The sequence below is a fragment of the Ambystoma mexicanum genome, chromosome 10, assembly GCF_040938575.1.
Source record: "Ambystoma mexicanum isolate Mex_15411 chromosome 10, UKY_AmexF1_1, whole genome shotgun sequence".
Lineage (NCBI taxonomy): Eukaryota > Metazoa > Chordata > Amphibia > Caudata > Ambystomatidae > Ambystoma > Ambystoma mexicanum.
In genome coordinates, this window is record NC_090932.1 from 8,688,476 (window position 1) to 8,707,332 (window position 18,857).

Consider the following 18,857-nt stretch of genomic DNA (forward strand, 5'->3'; position numbering starts at 1 on the left):
AAGAGTGAGACTCTTTTTACTCCCACTCTTAGACATGATTTGAGGTGTTCCTTGTCTTTCCATGTGTTTTATGGGCTATGGGGTCTTTTACTCCATAGGGTCTCATGTGTTTTTGATGTGGGTTACACAGCACCCTCCGTGCCGTAATCCAGGGGTGTCGTAGCGACCCCCAAACATAGACTCCATACACTGGGACTGACTAGCGTCTCGAAGGGCATGTAAAGTCACCATTGGATTTACTAGTCCCAAATTATGAACAGAAACCAGTACAAACCGTCATATTGTGGACGTACTGGTCGGGGCAATTCGATTGCCCCGGGGTATGTTGTTCGAGGGGGCACGTCTCCGTCCCCCCTGATCGAGGTTTGGCTGGTGGCAGTGGATACTACTTTTTATATTCGACCGCGAATATCTCTCTATGGGATTTTCCCATTGTTCGAGGCTACCAACTTTAATTATTTAATTCTTATAGCTTCGAACATACCGCCGGTTTATTTAATATTAATTCACCGGTTGGTATTTTTTGCCAGAACTCTATTCTAAAATGGCGTTTGTGTTCTCTTCTGTGACTCCAACCCAAGTTGAGCCCTTTGTTCCACTTTTTGGTGGGCTTCTCCACAGAAGCCTCCAAAAGTGGTGCCACTCTGTCTGGGTACCACAGGGGGTGTGGAAGGGGTTTAGGCACCCTGGACTGAGTTGCCTTGGCAACTCAAGTCACACTCTTGTGTGATTGGCCCAAGTGGTGAGCCGGCCGGCTCACCACTTAGCATGTTTGATTGACAGCTAGGCTGAATGAATGGGGGTTGCTGCATAAAAGCAGGGCTTTGGGGACTGGAACTTCAGAAGTCGCCACAGGACCTAGGAATCCGAGGAGGGAGAAGCTGAGCCGACCTGCAACGACGACACCACCGGTGGAGCCCTGCTGAACCGTCTCACCACTTTTCCCGATGACAGAGGAGATCTCCAGTCCGGAGAGTCTTCTTCCTTTGACTGGTGGGGATAACCAGTTTTGCCTTCTTTTCACCTTCCTGGAGCATCTCGTGGCCGCCTTTCCCGTGCCAATCACCCCAGGAACCGGAATACCACGGCTTACCACTACCGCAAAGAGAAGGGCAGTACCTTTTAACCGAAGAACTCTGCGGCTGGTTTCTTCCCTGGCAGTGCAACGACCTTCATCTTTCCTCGACGGCGAGACCTCCTCTTCCTCTGGACGAAACACAGACTTGCACCCGCTGCCAGGAACAACTGCCCCCGCTGGAGCTTCCTTCACACTTAAGGTACTGTGTCCCGCCTGGCTTCCCTTGCGACAGATCGTTCGGGGTGACAGTAAAGCCTCGACTTTCTAACCTGGGCTGGCCTGGGACAACCTAGCTAACTTTTCCTGACTTTAATTTCATTCTTTGTGTGCAAACTATCTACAAGACTGTTTGGGCATAACCCCACTGTATGAAACTGGACCCCTTCTGCTTGCTCTCTCCAAGAGTGGGCCTTGCAATTGACTTCCTTGCTCTCCAGTAGAACTCTGCCTATCCTGCCTTACTGTGGTTCTTTTAAAAGTATTGAAATGTGTGTGCTTCCATAACTCTGCCTTTTTCCCTCCCTTTTTAATAACTTATTAGAGTGCGATCTTATGTTGAGCGCTCACCTCTGTCTGAAAATAAGTGGTGTTTCTCATTAAGACTTGTCTAATAAGTAATTAGGGTTGTATATATATATATAATAGTGACTGTGTGCTGCATTTACTTTTCTCTTTGTGCTAGTGTAATTTACAAGTGTGTCTTTAAAATAAATAATTATATACTTTTACACCAAAGCTCTGGTCAGTGTTTGCTTGTGCTACTGTATCTCTGTACCTATTGTGTATACTCTATAAACTGCCTAACTCTTCTTGAGGGAAGTCTGACTGCTCAGCTACAGCTACCAAGTGAATCTGTGTGGTACAGACTGCTACCAAGTGGGTTTACTGCCAAACACCTGTAGTCTGAAGTCTTTTGCAGTGGTCCCTAAGGGAACTGCACAAGTTTCTGCCTAACAATCGGGTCGACATCCCCCTGGTCATCAGCGTCAGGACTGTCGAAGATACCTGCCTGCCATAGTATCAAAAAATTCAAACCGGAGTTTTGGGGTGAATGTTTTCTCGACAACCGTCGAGGGTTTGCCTCTCTCGAGATGATATGGTGGATGTCGGTGTTGATCGGAATATAGACGCTATAGCGTCGGCATCCTTGGATGCACAGGGTTGATCCAGCTTCCATTGTATCTCTTTTATCGGCGCCGACATTGTTGGTACTGGGGCACTAGAAGGTCGGGTATACTGAACGCCGCCCTTGGCTCTGAAGTCTGCTGCATGTAGGGGGAAGAGAGAGAGGTATCCGCGCTGACTGCAGCATGATTTCTGAAAATGCCAAGTATCAAGGATTTGGAATCCTCCCACTCTTGGCGGGTGGTAGGCCCAGCTGATGGCCTACCTTTATCCAGTGACTACTCAGTCCCAATGGTGGCAGTGATGCCTTTTTATTCTTTCAGGACGAGGAAGAGTGGCTCCTCGAGTAGGACCGTTCCTTCTTCCGCCTATGTTCTTTCTCGGGGGTGTGCCCCTCAGTTTCAGCCTCCGAAGACCGAACCGTCGACGGCGCCAGTGTTTTGCAGCTCCATCGCGTAGGGATTTGGGTTGCATTTTGGCACACGACGGACACCAGTCAGCCCCATGACCTGTGCCGAGGCACCAGAGACAACTCGTATGGGTCAGTGATGGACATCTTGGTGCCACAATCGGAACACAGTTTGAAACCAGCTACTCGAGTGACCGACACCCCGCATTGAGGAGTTTGGGCAAAAGTCCCTGTTTTCTGATGAAGTGTTGATGCTCTGTGTTCCAAAGCAACGTGTTGGCATGCGGAAAAATGGAACTGAGGTTGGGGCAGAGTGACGTGGTATTTATAGGACGCCTGACGTCACGTCCAGAGCCGACGACCAGATGCAGAGCAAGACGGATCGACAGTCGGTCGAGGTCCACTATGCCCCCTATCGAAAATGTTCTGAAGCAGCGATGGTGGAGGGAATATCTATCGGATGAGGAATCTGCAGGAGAAAGGCAATCCATGGAAAAGCCACACAGAAGGTCTGTAAATTCACCAAGGGCATGATTGACTAGCCTTTGGAAGGTGGCATGAGCCTTCTTTAACCCAAAAGCCAAGACACCAAAGACAAACGCAGTGTGGGTTCGCAATGGACATCTTGGCCCCATAGTCTCCAATTCTTGAATTCAGTTTTAGGAGTCTACATTATCAAGTTGAATCGTTGAAAACGACGTGAACTGTAAAGCGGAAAAATGGAACTGAAGTAACGGCGCGGTGCGTGCTATAGGTACTGTCGGTGATGTCATGCTTGAGAGCATATGGAGCCCGCAGAGGGACATTGAGTCGACGATGCATGAAGCCCTCTGCAGAAATAATTTTTCCAAAGCAGCTGCTGGAGATGTCAATGATGAGGAATACGTGGAAGGACACAATCCATTCAAAATATCTTTATTAAAGAATAAGGAACACATTGGCACAGCAACCAATTTACCAATCAAGAGCAGATTAAATGTAGAGGACAACACAACCTCATGATATAATTAATTACTGGCCCTCCACTACACAGAACCCTCCTGGCCATTCTAATGTGACCTCTTGATGTTCGGGTCTGACCCACAGGAATTAACCCAATAGAGGGCTTTGTTTATCAATTAAATACTTATTATTTAATTCTGCTTTTAAGGAGTCACTCGCTAAAGCCAGAACCAAAGGAGCATTCAGAGGGTAGATGTATGTTCACTGTGGTGTGATTTATATGGCTTTTTGATGAAGACAAGGGTTTATAGTCATATTTTCGAAATCAATAATTTCGAATGCATTATTGTCGAATCAATGTCGAAAAAAAATGTCGCATTTTTTAAAATTATTTTTATGTGGGGGGTTCCCCCCAACCCACTGTTTTTTAAAAATAACCCTTATTTTACTATGTAAACCCCAAAAAAACCATATCAAATAAAAAAATAAATATTCAACATTTTATTTTTTTCGAAATTTTTTTTCTCAAATTTAATGCATTCGAAATTATTGATTCGACATTTTGACTGCACACCGAAGACAAGCACTGTTCATACAGTTTATACCTTCTTCTGTACCATTATTAGCCATCTAAAGGTGGCCTGTCTCTTGCGTCACATGGGCAAATGTCAGTGACCATTTATGCACCCATAGTTTCTCCTTTTACAGTTTTTTCGAAAGCCAATATCCTTTTCAACAAGGTTCAAATCCAGGGACTGCATTTTGTCACAGATGGCCAAAAGAACACACCAACTCGCAAAGGCAGTTTTTTTATTAAGGATTTGAATAAGGTCCAACCAAGGGCCACCCATCCCTCTCTCTCTCACCTTCAGCAGAGACTTCCCTATATCCAAAGGTGGTCAATAAGGATAGGTAAGCCTATTATACAGGGTTACCTATTTGGGGGCCGAGAGGATAGCTCAGGGGCAATGTGCTCTCCTTGGAAGCAAGACAACACAGAGCCACACCTGTTCGATCCACGGGTCCGCGCTTCGAAACCTCTGGGTATTAAGTGCGTTATGAATAAGCAATTAGTCTATCTTTACCTATCACACTTCTCACCCCACTGTTCTTTCTTTCCCTTATGATATGATATATGGCATTTGTAACGCGCCTATACACAAGTGTTTCAAGGCGCGACGAGGCAGGGGTCGGGGGGTAACAAGGGGAGACAGATAACGATCCTAATAGGCCAGGTGTCATTCAGATCGCGCAAGTGCAGGGGTAGGGGGAAAGGAAAAAGTGCAAGTGGAAGGGGAGAGGGGGGAAGTGCTGAACAGGGTAAGTAGAATAAAATAAATACATACATAAATAAATAGGGCCAGCTGGTGGCAAGTGCAAGGTAAGTGCAGACAAGTGCTGGGAGGGGGGGCTGTAGGGATGCAGAGACAGTCCCGCAGTGCAGGGGTTGCCAGGGAGGCAGTTCAAGTGGAGAGTGGCTGGGCCAAGGACCGAGGTTGGAGAGAGTGGCCCAGTTGCAGATTCAGTGCAGTTTCAGTGAAGAATTTAGTAGGGGAGAGGGAGAGAGAAAGCAGAAGCAAATAGGAAGGTTTTGAGGTGCTTCCAGAACCGGAGATGGTTCTCCTCAAGTTTCAGGGAGGCAGGAAGGCTGTTCCAGAGGGAGGCCCCTGCTGCGGAGAGAGATCTACCCCCAACTTGTTGCTTGGAGAAGCGGCTGACCATGAGGTAATTGGAGGTGGATGAGCGAAGAGCTCGAGAAGGAAGATATTTAGGAAGAGGGAGTTGAAGGTATTTTGGCCCAAGGCCCCAGAAGGCCTTGTGGACAATGCAGAGGGTTTTGAACTTAATCCTCGCAGCCACTGGGAGCCAGTGTAGTGATTTCAGTCCTGGAGAGATACGGTCCCTGGGCTTGAGGCCAAGGACAAGTCTCGCAGTCCTGTTCTGGATGAGTTGCAAAGGGCGGAGAGTAGAGGCAGGAAGATTTAGATAGAGGCTGTTACAGTAGTCCAGCTTCGAGAGAACCAGGGTTCTGGAGACAGTGAGCTTCTTGGGGAAGGAGAGGAAAGGAAGGATACCTTTGAGGAGGTGTAGCTGGTAGTGTGCCTTCTTAGAGACGTCAGAGATGTGAGGAAAGAGAGAGAGTGTGGAGTCGAAGATGACCCCGAGGTTTTTTGCCTTGCAGGTAGGAGCAGGAAGAGGGCCAAGGGAGGCCAGCCAGAGAGCTGCAGGGAAGAAGGGAGTGGGTGTGCCGATGAATAGAATCTCAGTCTTACTGGCATTAAGGCAGAGGTCGTTGGCGGCACACCATTCCTGGATAGCAGACAGACAGTCAGAGATGAGGGAAGGGGACGAGGAGGCCGAGGGTAGCCTGAAAATTAGCTGGGTATCATCAGCGTAGCACTGAAAGTTGGGACAGAGCGGCGATGCGGTGGGCAAGAAGTGCCAGATACTGGTTGAACAACCAGGGGGAGAGGTTAGATCCCTGGGGGACACCACAGGTAGAGAAAAAACTTGTCAGAGAGGAAGGAACCCAGTTGGACCTGGGAGGGTCGATTGGAGAGGAAGGAGGTCAGCCACGCCAGAGCCTGACCAGTGATACCCAGGTTATCACGGAGACGGTTGAGCAGGATGGTGTGGTTGACAGTGTCAAAGGCAGAAGAGAGGTCGAGCAAAATGAGAACACAAGGAGTGTTAGAGTCAAGGTTTGAGAGCAGGTCCTCACGGATGTTCAGGAGAGCAGTTGCCATGCTTCTGGCAGCTCTGAAGCCAGACTGATGGTCATGAAGACTACCAACAGATTCAGCATGGAGATTAAGCCGGGAGATGGTCCTTCCTTCTACTCTCCTCCCTTCTCGCTGCCCAAAGTAATATTCTCTCCTCCCTCTACTCCCCACTACTCTCTCCTGCCAGTACTCAACACTACACGCTCCTGCCACTCTATACTATGCCTCGCCCATCCTCCTCTCGCATTCACCCTTCTTTTACTCTTTCAATCACCTTCCTCATTTAGCTTCACCTACTCCCTTACACACTCACTTTGTTTTACTCACCCTAATCACCATACACACACACACTCACACCAAAGTATAACTTTCTCACCAACCAATATCTCACCCTGCACATGCTCTGAAGTCTCCCGGGGCCAATCTCTGTCAGGGGCCGATTTACAAAATTACCAATTAAGCCCACCCCCTTTTCGAACATGGGTCTGCCAGTGTCCTGCAATGGAGGCCTGCTGCAGCCAAAGACAATTTCAGATTTCATTTTCGGTGTTAGGTAAGGGTCTGGATTACTGGTCTGCAGTCAACAATGTTCCACTGGCTTGAGGTTTGCCACTACATCTCTCGCAGGAGGGCTGTATGCTATGTGCTCTGCCACAAGGAATTCTGCTTCTGCGGTCCTGAAACAGAGGGGAGAAAATACTGGCCAGCGTGTGGTAGGACAGGTATGGGATAATTAAATGTTGCAATTGACACTAGGCACATGTGGAGGGGACAGAGACCAGGGTCCTCCCAATTCCCTCAACCCGCCTTTGGGGCAGGACTGTCTCTGACAAACACACTTGCAGGCCGCATGCCTGAGGTTGGGAAGGTTCCCCCATCCCACTTGACAGGGTGTGGTCCCCGATCTGTTCACAATTTACATCTCAGCAAAAGGCTTGGTTAAAGAATCCCTAAAACGTAAATCATCTGTCTGGGAACATGTGCAGTGGAATCCTGGCCACCTTCCACACACAGGGTTTATGTTTCCCGACCTCATGATGCTGGATTTTACATCATTTCTAATAAGAAGGAATTTTGTGCCTGGGGCACTAGGTCTAGAAGCTTCCACACACACAGCTTTGGGTAATGCTGTCAGTACTACCAGCCATACCCAGGAACTATACTATTTATAGTGGACTCCAAAGCAATAGTTTGTGTATCTGATTCCCCCACAGCTTTTTTCAAAAACATTTCAATAGAGCCAGTATCCCCCCTTTTTCTCCAGCACCATTTCCCCTCCTTGGGGGTGAAGCAATTTTTCTTTGCACAAAATGCCATGCCCAAACATTTACACACACACATTATTGCCAGAGGTAGTGTTCCCTCCTCCCCCAGCCCCCTTACTCCAAAAAAATACTGTGAGACAGGATTAAGAGCACGTACGGCAGAATTCTTACCTTCCGTGTTTGTCAGCTGTTGCCGCAGGGTGTTTGCTGTGATTGCCAACATACGCTGTATCCGCCAGAACAGCACCACATCATTGCACTCCAGCTGAAACAGCAATAGGTGTGACTTAATAAGGACACTCTAAAATGCATACAATTACTAAAGAACAAATTGCTTAACTCTCGTTAATGTCCTTTCTGATGAACTGGACCTTCCTCCCACAGATTGCTCAACATAGCTAGGTTTGCTCCAGTGCTAACTGTCTTCAGAAACTTTTTCTAACCACGAGGGGGGCATGGGTGTGGTTCTGGATCAGCTGCGCTCAGTGCCAGATGTGAATCCGGCATATACATGGAGCCATTGCAACCACAGGACCTCAGTTCCTCCTTTTTACTGTAGCACTTACTAGCTTAGAGAGCACACAGACCATTTAGAGGTGACTAAGCTAGCCATCATGAGGGGGGGTTGGCTGGGAAAGTGTTGATGAATCTGTAGGTGGCAGGAATAATACATTAGAAAGAACATATGTTTTCCTCTAATAGATTATTTTTTCCCAAAGATTCCTCATCTTAAATGGACTCTTGCACCAAATTACAACCCATATCCATCTGCACGCGTACAGGGACCTAGTGTACGGTCTACGTGCAGCCAACGGCACCACTAGCACTTCTTCCTCGAGGTCCCAGTCACCGTACCACAGCCTCTTGAGAGCAAAGCATGCAGGTTGAGAGGGTCCAGGTCAGGTGAAGCACATTGCCTCCTGACTGTCACAAGAGGTCCGGCCCCTGAGGAAGCCAGAGAGGTGGGCATACAGCCAGTGCTGGGGGATCCGGGTGCCACATCCTCCTCGCCCAGTCTGGGGCAATCAGGACACGGTGTGCCCTGAATCTCTGCAACCTCCTGAGAAACCAAAGGATGACCAATATCGGCAGAAACGCATAATGGAGGTCAAATACCAACCCACTAAAAATGCACCCCCAATTTCCCCTATGGGGGTAATTCCTTCGAGAAGAACTGCTTTCACTTCGTGTTATTCAAATTTGCAAACGGATCCACCAACGGGGTGCCCAACTGGGTGAAGATCAAGCAAGTGACCTACGGGCAAAGGTCACACTCGTGGGAGACCGAGCTCTGCCTGCTGAGAACGTCTGCAAACCCATTCTCCACTCCTGCGCCAGATGAGCTGCAGAGGCTGAAATGTTGTTCCCTGTCATCCAGACTCATAGCTGCATGGCCTCCTTGCACAGCTGCAGTGATCCCACGCCTCCCTGCTTGCTGAGGTAGTGTATGGTCACTGTGTTGTATGTTAACACCAAAAAGTCTTTCCCTTGCAGAGAGGGTGCAAAAGCCGCCAGCGCCAGTCTCACTGCTCGTAGCTCCAAAACACCGATTTTGTATCCTTTCTCCTTCTGAGACCAATGACCGCTGATCTGGAGAGAGCCGCAATCAGCCAGCGAAGCGTCCATGATGACCTGCTCCTCCGGCCATGGTGCCCAGAAACGTTCTCACGCCAACATGCTCATCCCGTCGCTCCACCAGGCCAGGTCGTTTGCAAGAGACATTGGCCCTCATTACAAGTTTGCCAGTCTGGAAACAACGGTACCGGTGAGCTTGCCGGTAACGTTGTTAATGGACCGGCAAACTACGAGTTCTGTTTGCGGGTGCCGACCACCTCACCAGGTCTGACTTGGCGGGCGTACCGGCACCCGCAAGCAGACCCTGCCGGTAGCACCAGCACCATTCTGAATGGTGCCGGTGCTACCGGCCTCCCCATTCCCATTGAGCCAATGGGGAAATACAGGGTCCGCCAGGGTTGTAATAGCCCTGTATTTCTCCATTGCCAGGGGCTGGAAAAATGTGCAGGTTTGGCGGCAGCCTGCCGGTTTTACTGACAAGGCTACCGCCAAACTTTTAATGAGGGCCATTGAGAAGTGGAGCACATCTGACATCTCAACGAAATACTACGACCACTAGCTCCTGAAAAACCACTGAAGGGCTCTCATCCACAATCTCGCCTGTGGCACCAAAAATATACAGTATGCCATAAGCACCAGCTAGCAGAGGAAAGCTGACGCCGGTAGACTGCTGGAGTTCGGAAAGGGACTGGCCATTTGTGCCAAGTTGGTGACACTTTTCAGGAGGAAAAGCCTTCCGGTGTGTCCAAGACTGCTCAGATGAACTGGAGCTTTTACAGTGGTGAGAACTGAAATTTCTTTAAGTTCAGGAAGAAACCCAAGTCATGAGTTAGCGAACAGGTGTACTCGAGATGAATGGAAGGAGTAATTACATACCATCATTTTCTTTCTATGGATTCTTCTCCCGCAGATTCCTCATCTGATAGCTATCCTCATGCAGCTCTGCTGCTTCGAAACTTTTACAAGGGGTGTGTAGTGGACCTCCAATCGGCCATTGATCCGTCTTGCTCTATCATTGGCTCCTTGAAATGACGTCAGGCATAGCATATATACCACGTCAATACACCTGTACCTCAGTTCGACCTTTTTTCCCTGTGCTCCATCGCTGCAGAGGAAAACGATGGAAGACAAGGCTAACACGCCAGTTAAATTCAATAATGACAACATCCCCATGGGATGAAAGCGGCTTTTGGGACAAGGCTTTCAAACATAGAAACTAGTAAAAATTGGGTCTTTTTTTGTTGTTGCAAGAAAGACATCCGACTAGCCAGAAGCGGTAACCACCGACCATCACCAGGCATCTTTTCACTTTAGAGCGCTGTGCAGCAACCGCAAATGCTTTTTGAGCGTGGATGGATAGGTGGGGAGGGATGAGGAATCTGTGTGAGAAGAATCCATAGAAAGTACATTACGGTAAGTAATTTCTCCTTCAATAAATTGCCTTTTCCCCACAGATTCCTCAAAACACTCCCCAAGCAGTGAGACAAGGGCAGAAAACGTTATAGCAACAGATTTTGCAGCACTGCACTGCAGAGGCGTTGCTAAGGGGGGGCAGAGGGGGCTATAGCCCTGGGTGTTTTGGTTGTAGCCCCGGATAGAAGCTCAGAGGCTACAATCAAAAGGCTATAGCTAGCCCCAAGTCCCGCCGGTCCTGACATTAGCTTAGCCCCTGATCTTTTCCAGACCTAGCAACACCGCTCCTGCCCTGCCAAAAGGCGCATTAGCCCTGCAGGCAACGTCCAGACTATAGTGCCTGGTAAATGTGTGTAATGATGACCATGTGGCCGCACGGCAGATATCCCTAATGGGCCCTAGAAGCTGAGAACCCTCTGGTCGAGTGTGCCCTAATGCCGGGAGGGTGCTGCCAGCCTGCAGATTCATAGCACTCTGCAATGCAAAGGATAATCCACCGGGATAGAGTCTTCATTGTTACCACTAGACTCTCGCGGGCCACGAACAGTTGGTCTGAATTGCGAAACTCAGATGCCCTAGCAACGTAAAAGCTCAAAGCGCTTTTTAGGTCCAATCAATGGAAACGCTCCTTTTCCTTGGCAGAGGATAAAAGACCGGAAAGTCTATGACCTAAGAGGTGAAATTCGGAAACCACGTTCAGTAAAAATCCAGGCCTTACCCTCAGTGAGACCTCCTCCCAAAACACAGGGTTCTGCAACAGACAGCCTGCAGCTTGTTGACCCTCCAGGCAGAAGAAATCGAACCAAGAAGTCTGTTTTCAGGAAGTGCAGTCGCAGAGGACAGGAATGCATCGGCTCAAAGGGAGCCGCCATCAAAAAGGTCAAAACTAGATTTAAATCCCATGGGGGACAACAAAGGGAGTTATGATATGATAGGCTATGGCATTTATAACGCACCTATACACACGTGTTTCAAGGCGCGACAAGGCAAGGGAGGGAGGACAACGGGAAGAAAAAGAACTATCTCACTAGGCCAAGTGACATTGAGATCACACAAGTGCAGGGGACAGGGGAGGGGAAAGTGTGAGGGGCAGGGGCAGTGCAGTACATGAGATCAACAATAACAAGTGCGACCAACGCGTGACGAGTGCAAGGGTAAGTGCAGACAACGGGTGTTCAAGTGCAGGCAGGGGGACTGTAGGGTTACAGACCCAAGTGCAAGGGTTGCCAGGGGGGCAGTGCAGGTGTGCAACTGGGCGGGAAGGGGACCGGGGCCCGAGATCAGAGGGTAGCCATGTGATCAGTGCAGTTTCAGCTAGGAATTCAGCAGGGGAGAGGCAGAGAAGAGGCAGAAGCAAAGTGGAAAGTCTTGAGGGGTTTCCAGAAACGGAGATGGTTCTCCTCAGTTTTCAGAGAGGCAGGGAGGCTGTTCCAGAGGGAGGCCTCAGCCGAAGAAAGATCTACCACCAACTTGTTGCTTGGAGAAGCGACTGACCCAGAAGGAGTTCGAGGCGGAGGAGTGAAGAACTCCAGTAGGAAGGTATTTATGTAGAGAGAGTTGACGGTATTGAGGCCCCAGGCCGCAGAAGGCCTTGTGGACAATGCAGAGGGCATTGAACTTAATCCTTGCAGCCACTGGGAGCCAGAGCACAGATTTCAGTGCTGGAGAGATACGATCCCTGGACTTGGGGCCAAGGACAAGTCTTGCAGTCCTGTTCTGGATTAGTTGCAGAGGGCGGAGAGTAGGAGCAGGCAGATTTAGAAAAAGGCTGTCGCAGTAGTCCATCCTAGAGAGAACCAGAGCTCTAGAGACAGTGAGCTTCTGGGGGAAGGAGAAGAAAGGAATACCACCTCTGAGGAGGTGCAGTTGGTAGTGGGAGTTCTTAGAGACGTCAGAGATGTGAGGAGAAAAGGAATGTGGAGTCGAAGATGACCCTGAGGTTCTTAGCCTCACAGATGGTAGCAGGAAGAGGGCCAAGAGAGGCAGGCCAGAGAGTGACAGGAAAGGAGGGTGCTGGTGTGCCGATGAGGAGAATCTCCATCTAACTTAACTAGCGTTAAGGCAGAGATTGTTGGCGGTACACCACTCCTGGACAGCAGACAGACAATCGGAGATGACAGAAGGAGAAGAAGAGGTAAAACGGAGCCTGAAACCTAGCTGAGTGTCATCTGCATACCACTGAAAGTTGGGGCAGAGAAAGGCAATGCGGTGGGCAAGGGGTGCCAGGTATTGGTTGAACAGCCATGGAGAGAGGTTAGACTCTTGGGGAACACCACAAGTAGAGGATGAGATAGAGGAGAAGGACCCAAGTTGGACCTGGGAGGGTCGATCGGGGAGGATAAGAGGTTGGCCAGGCCAAGGCCTGATCGGCGATACCCAGGTTATCACAGAACCGGTTGAGTGGGATGGCATGGTTGACCGTGTCAAAGGCAGAAGAGAGATTGAGTAAGATGAGGACAGAGGGGAGATTAGAATCGAGGTTGGAGAGCAGGTCTTCACGGATGTTCAGGAGAGCAGTTGCTTCTGGTTGCTCTGAAGCCAGACGGATGGTCATGGAGACAACCAACAGATTCAGTTTTGAGATTAAGCTGGGAGATGCCCAGCTTTTCCAGGAGTTTGCCCAAGAAAGGAGTGATGGAGATTGGACGATAGTTAGCCGGGCAGGAGGGGTCGGCTGAGGGTTTAAGAGGGTGCACAAGAGAGTGCTTCGGGGGGTGGCGGGGTGAAACTCCAGTGGGGAAGGAGTGGTTGCAGAAGTCAGCCAGGGCAGGAGCAAGGGTGTCAATGTGATCCTTGATGGTTTTGGAAGAACAGGGGAGAACCTCTTTTGACAAGACTTTCATAGATCGGACTTCACTAGAAACCTTGTCAGGGGAGAACAGAGGAAAGGCAGAAAAGGAGGGAGGAGAGGTGGCCAGAGGAAGAGCAGAGAGGAGAGGGAGGAGGAGGAGGAGGAGAGGATGAGAGAGTGTACGGGACAGTTGGCGGAAACTTATTCACAAGGGCCTTCAGGAATTGAGCCATAATCGGGATCGTAAAAAACTAACCTTGATCCGGAGACCTCTTGAACACAGAAGACTTCCAAATATCCTTTGACGGTGGTAACCTGAAGGTCTGAAGAGGCCAGTGACAGAAGGAACTCTAGTTGTAGGGCAAGAGATAGGGTCAATCCTGCGTTCCCTGCACCACATCTCAAATCATCCCCACCTGCACGCATACAGGGATCTTGTTGAAGGTCTGCGTGCAGCCAGCAACACCTCAAGTACCTCCTCTGAGAGGTCCCAGTCATCATATCTCATCCTCTCAAGAGCCGCGTTGAGGGATTTTGGGTTCAGGAGAAGCACCCAACCTTCTGAATGGGTCAGGAGATCTGGGCGACGAGGCAACCGGAGAGGTGGGCAGATGGTCGGATCCAGAAAGTCAGAGTACCATGTCCTCCTCGCCCAATCCAGGGCGATCAAGATTGCTTGGAACCTCTTCAACTTCCTGAGATCCCAAGGGATGACGGGAATCAGAGGGAATGCGTAGTGGAGAGGGAAGGTCCAATCGACTAGAAACGAGCCCCCCTAGCGCACCGTTTGCTGGGAATTCCCTCAAGCAAAATTGTCTGCACTTCCTGTTGGACTCTGTGGCAAACAGGTCCACTGATTGGGTACCCCAGACCTCCTCTAGAGCTTGCTGGCACACTTCTTACTTGTGTGAGTCCATCCTCTGCCCGCTCAGAGCATCCGCCAAACTGTTATCTGTCCCCGCTAGATGAACTGCACAGACCAAGATCTGGCTCTCCAACAGCCAGAACAACAGCTGCATTGCCTCTGCAAAGGGGGCGGGGGGGTAGGTTGGGGGGAGTGCATGCCACCTTGTTTGTTCAGGTAATGCATGGCCACCAATACTGTATGTCAGAATCAGGAAATCAGGACATGCTTCCCCTTCAGAGATACGGCAAACACCCTCAGGGCCAACCTGATGACTCGAAACTCCAGCCTCTTGATGTGCCACCTGGCTTTCATTGCTAACCAAAAGCCGTTTGCCTGCAAATCCTCGCAGTGAGCACCCCCAACCCCTCGCATAAACATCCGTGACCGCTCTGGCCTGAGGCTACAAGGGTTCCCCGGCCATGAGATTGTTGCAGTCGGCCCACCAACCAAGGTTGTCAACTACTGACCTGGACACCCTGAGGGAATCAGTAAGGGTTTCGAGGTACAGAGACCACTCACCCGTAGGAGCCATTGAAGAAATCTAATTCGTAGCCTGGCCGGAGGCGGAGGAAGGAAGCTACCAGACAAGTTCACCATCTGCGCAATGCTGTTGACTCTCTCCTTGGGAGGGAAGGCTTTTCCTATCTGGGTTTCTAGGAATGCCCCGATGAATTGGAGCCTCTGGACTGGCGTCACATGGGGCTTCTTCAATTTCAGGGACAAGTCCAGCCTTTGCAGTAGCAGACAGGTGTCCTCCAGGTGATACAGAACCTGCTCCGCCAACTTCCCCAGGTGATACAGAACCTGTTCTGCCAACTTCCCCCAGATCAGCCAGTCGTCCAGGTATGGGAATTTGGGGACGCCAGATCTCCTGAGGTGAGTCGCAACTAAAGCTATAAGCTTGATGAAGACCCATGGAACGGAAGTCAACCCGAATGGGAGCACTTTGAACTGTTCGTGCCTGTCCCTTATGAGGAACCTCAAGAACTTCCTGTGCTTGCGATGCATCGCACATGGAAATAAGCATCCTGCAGATCTATTGACACCAGCCAGTCCTGCAATTTGAGAGCGTGGAGAATTTCTCTCAACGCCACCATCCTTAATTTGTCTTTCCTCAGGAACTTGTTAAAGGCCCTGAGGTCCAGAATGGGACAGAGACCACCTCCACTCTTACCAGGAATACTAGCCCGATCCTCCCTGCTCGGGAGGTACCTCTTCCATGGCACCCTTCAACAACATGGCTTGCAGTACTCTTGGAGCTCTGGTGGTTTCCTTAAGAAGGCCAGACAACCCCACCGCACAGGCTCTAGCGCCCAGGCGTCAGGTAATACTCTGCCAGCCAGCCATCCACCAACCGGTAGGTTGTGGGAGGGGGACATCAAGGCAGCTTTGAGGGCAGAGCCGCAGCTACTGCGGTTTGCTGGCCTCCGGAAGCCCCCCTGCCTCTTCTGGAGCATGAGAAACGCTTCTGCCCCTGCCTGGCTCGTGGGAGCTGCCCCTGCCTGCCGAAAGGCACATAGTGCCTGTAGCCTCTGCCCCTCGAGGCAAAGCTGAAGGCAAGTGTGGCCGGCTTCGCATCTAGGCCGAGCGATTTTGTGACTTTTACTCCTTAGATTTTTTCAGGGGGAGTCATCTTTCTGGCCAAAAGATGCTCACCTTCAAAAGGCATGTCCAGCAGCCTGTTCTAGGCGTTCGGAGAGAAACCTGAATTTCTCAGATAGGCTTCTCTTCTTATGGCTACCGCTGATCCCAATGAGCTGCCAACACAGTCGACCACGTCCAGGTCCGTTTGCAGCGACTGCCTGGCTACCTTCTTCCCATCTTCCATCAGTTGTGAGAATCCGTCCCGCATCTCTCTCAGTAATGTATTGGGCCACCTGCTGCACAGCCTTCCAAAGGCCGAATTAATATTTAGCGAACCCAGATGCTGCATTGGTGGCTTTCAGGGCCATGCTGCCATAAGTAAGCATGTTATTAGCCATTGCGTCCAACCTCTTACCCTCCCTGTCTGGGGGCAGACTTGAAGTAGAGGCCGCAGGTCTGGTGGTGATTATGGCCATCTGCTCAACAAGTTCTTCCGGAGAAGTGAGAGAAGATAGAAATGATGGGTCTCCTCTTGCCGGCTTGTACTTCCCAGTTATAGTAGAGGGGGATGGAGATGGGATGCTGCCATAAAGAAGCTCTGGGATCTGCAATCACCATATGCATGTTACCAGGCCCTCATAGCCCTGAGTTGGCACTGCCGCAGTTTTTAACACCAGTGTGTCTACTACCCCTTCCACCAGCAACCTAAACTTAGAATGGGTATTGGCGTAGGACCTTTGTGAAATTCCACATGGCAATGTGTCTAGTACACTGGTATCATGGAGTGCTTGTGCCAGTGCCACAAGATCTGCTTGATCGTCAAAATAATCTACTTCTCCTACCCCTGTATATTGGATCAATGTTACCCTCGTCATCTCCCCGATTGGTGCTGAAAATGGTCGCCATGGAGCTGAAAGACTCGGTCCTGGAGAGTGGGGCAAAGGATCAGTCGCTGATGGTCGGCGCCGAGGGTCTATCCCTCGATGTTGACGGAATGGCTGTCGGCGTTGAACGTGGCTTGTGCACCAACGAGATGGGGACTTCTGCACTTTGATGCTCTCGGAAAGGGCCTGGCCTCGAAGCTTTATGTGCCTTTTTCGGCATTGAACCTGAAGGCTTCTCCGACGTCTAAAGCATTGCCAAAGGGGCCTGCATGCAGTTGGGAGGGCTGAGCGCCGCCGAGTTCTGGTGCTTTGGGGGTATACCCACACCGGCCAAAGCCTATTTTTCAAACATATCCAACATTTGGCTTTTAAAATCTTCCCACTCCTACCAAGTGGTCGGCCCAGCCGAGGTCTTACCTTTTTCTGACGAGGAGTCGGACTTGTGTCGATGACGGTGGTGCCGCTCTTTATGTGACTAGGAATAGTGGCTCCTCGGGTGCAACCACTTCTTTGCCTTCTGTCGATGTCTCTTTTTCGGGGGTCCCTGGGCCACGAAGGACTGCCTGGTGAACTGCGCAGGGGATTTTGTAGGGGCCTAAATCGAGTGTGGCTGTCCGCTCACACACCGACTTTGGGTTCATTTCCGAGCATGACGCACCTCCCTCCGTGTCGTGATCCACACCGAGACACCACAGACTTACACCGAGACACCACAGACTTATGTTGTGTGGGTCGGTGACCGACATTTTAGAGTGGCAGTCTGTGCACCGTTTGAAACCCGAAATCCGAGGGGCGGACATCTTGCGGTCTTAAGAAATCAGAAAAAATAAATAAAGACATTCGGGAAAAAAAAGATGCCAAAAAGACTCGGTTGTTGTGCTCCTCAGAGCAGCGTGTCGAGCGCGTGGGAAAAAGGAACCGAGGTACGGGGCTTAGTGACATGCTAAATATACAACGCCCGATGTTGCATCCAGAGCCGATGATCGACCACAGAGCAAGACAGATCGATAGAGTCGAGGTCCACTACACTCCCTGTCAAAGATTTTCCCGTGCAGCAGAGTTGGATGAGCAAATCTATTAGATCTTTCAGATCAGCGGGAGAAAAGCAATCCATTGAAACACAAAGACATTGACTCTCCTGAAGTGGCCCGCTACTACTACCATCATCTTGGTAAAGTCCCTAAGGGCAGAGGTGAAGCCTAATGGGAGCACATTGAATTGATAATGCGCGTCCCCTATGACGAACTTTAGGAACTGCCTGTGCTTCCTGTGGGCAGACACGTGAAGAAGAAATTACCCGGGAGTTTCAAATCAGCAGCATTGTGGAAGCTGACCGAGACCAGGAAATCCTTCGCAGGGAAGAAGCAACCAGCTGGCGTGTGCGAGAAGCACTAAGAGCGGAAGGCAGAGGAGAGCAAAGGAAGAAAACCCCACGAGAGAGAGAGAGCCAGTCGTGAGTTGTGGCGTGACCTGCGAGAAGTGGACTTTGCAGTCTGGCAAAGACGCTGAGACTGCTGTAATGCGGGCACCGCAGACCTGCAGACAATAAGCACAGAGTCAGAGGCAAAGCAGAAGTCATCCTGAGCAAACTAAGAAGTCACTATACTGCCTGCAGGCCTGGTAATGCCAACCTGATGGAAAAAAGTTAACAGGGACAGCGGGAGACCTGGGAGGGAACAAGGGTATAACGAATACTTGCATCCCACTTGTTCCAGTGATGCAAGAAAGAAGAAAGTGAAACCCATCATGGGACTATCCTACTCATCCCAGTGACACAAAATACAACCAAGAAGGTGAGAATAATTACAGGACTCATCTTAATCGTCTCAGTAATACCAAAAGGGATCGAGAAGATAAGAATATTTATTGGGTCTATTATACTTGCCCCAAAGAGAAAATCAGTATATCTCTTGATATCTTATTAATGAGGAGCTAAAGAACCATAGGAATACGGAAAAAAGGAAAAATGTAAACAGGGATTCGATTCCCCTAGAGATAACAGAGAAATAGACTTTCAGAAACTTGAGAAAAGCATAATAAGAGAAATTCAGAGGCCAAGAACGCCAGTGAGGAGAAGTTTACAAAGTCAAGAGAACGGGGAAACAAAGACTCTGAAAAATCCCCTAAAGGAACGGAACAAGCTAATGCAAGAGGTAGCCAA

The 18,857-nt window shown here is 49.9% G+C and overlaps 1 protein-coding gene across 5 annotated transcripts in view; it reads right to left on the reverse strand.

Annotated features, from left to right (window-relative positions):
* OPA1 (OPA1 mitochondrial dynamin like GTPase) overlaps positions 1-18,857 on the reverse strand; it is a 1,475,337-nt gene that overhangs the window by 378,415 nt on the left and 1,078,065 nt on the right. For all 5 annotated transcript variants that reach the window (XM_069617417.1, XM_069617415.1, XM_069617414.1 and 2 more), the window contains one exon: positions 7,714-7,807. In XM_069617417.1, coding sequence (XP_069473518.1) covers positions 7,714-7,807 — 94 coding nt within the window. The remainder of the gene's footprint in view (positions 1-7,713; positions 7,808-18,857) is intronic.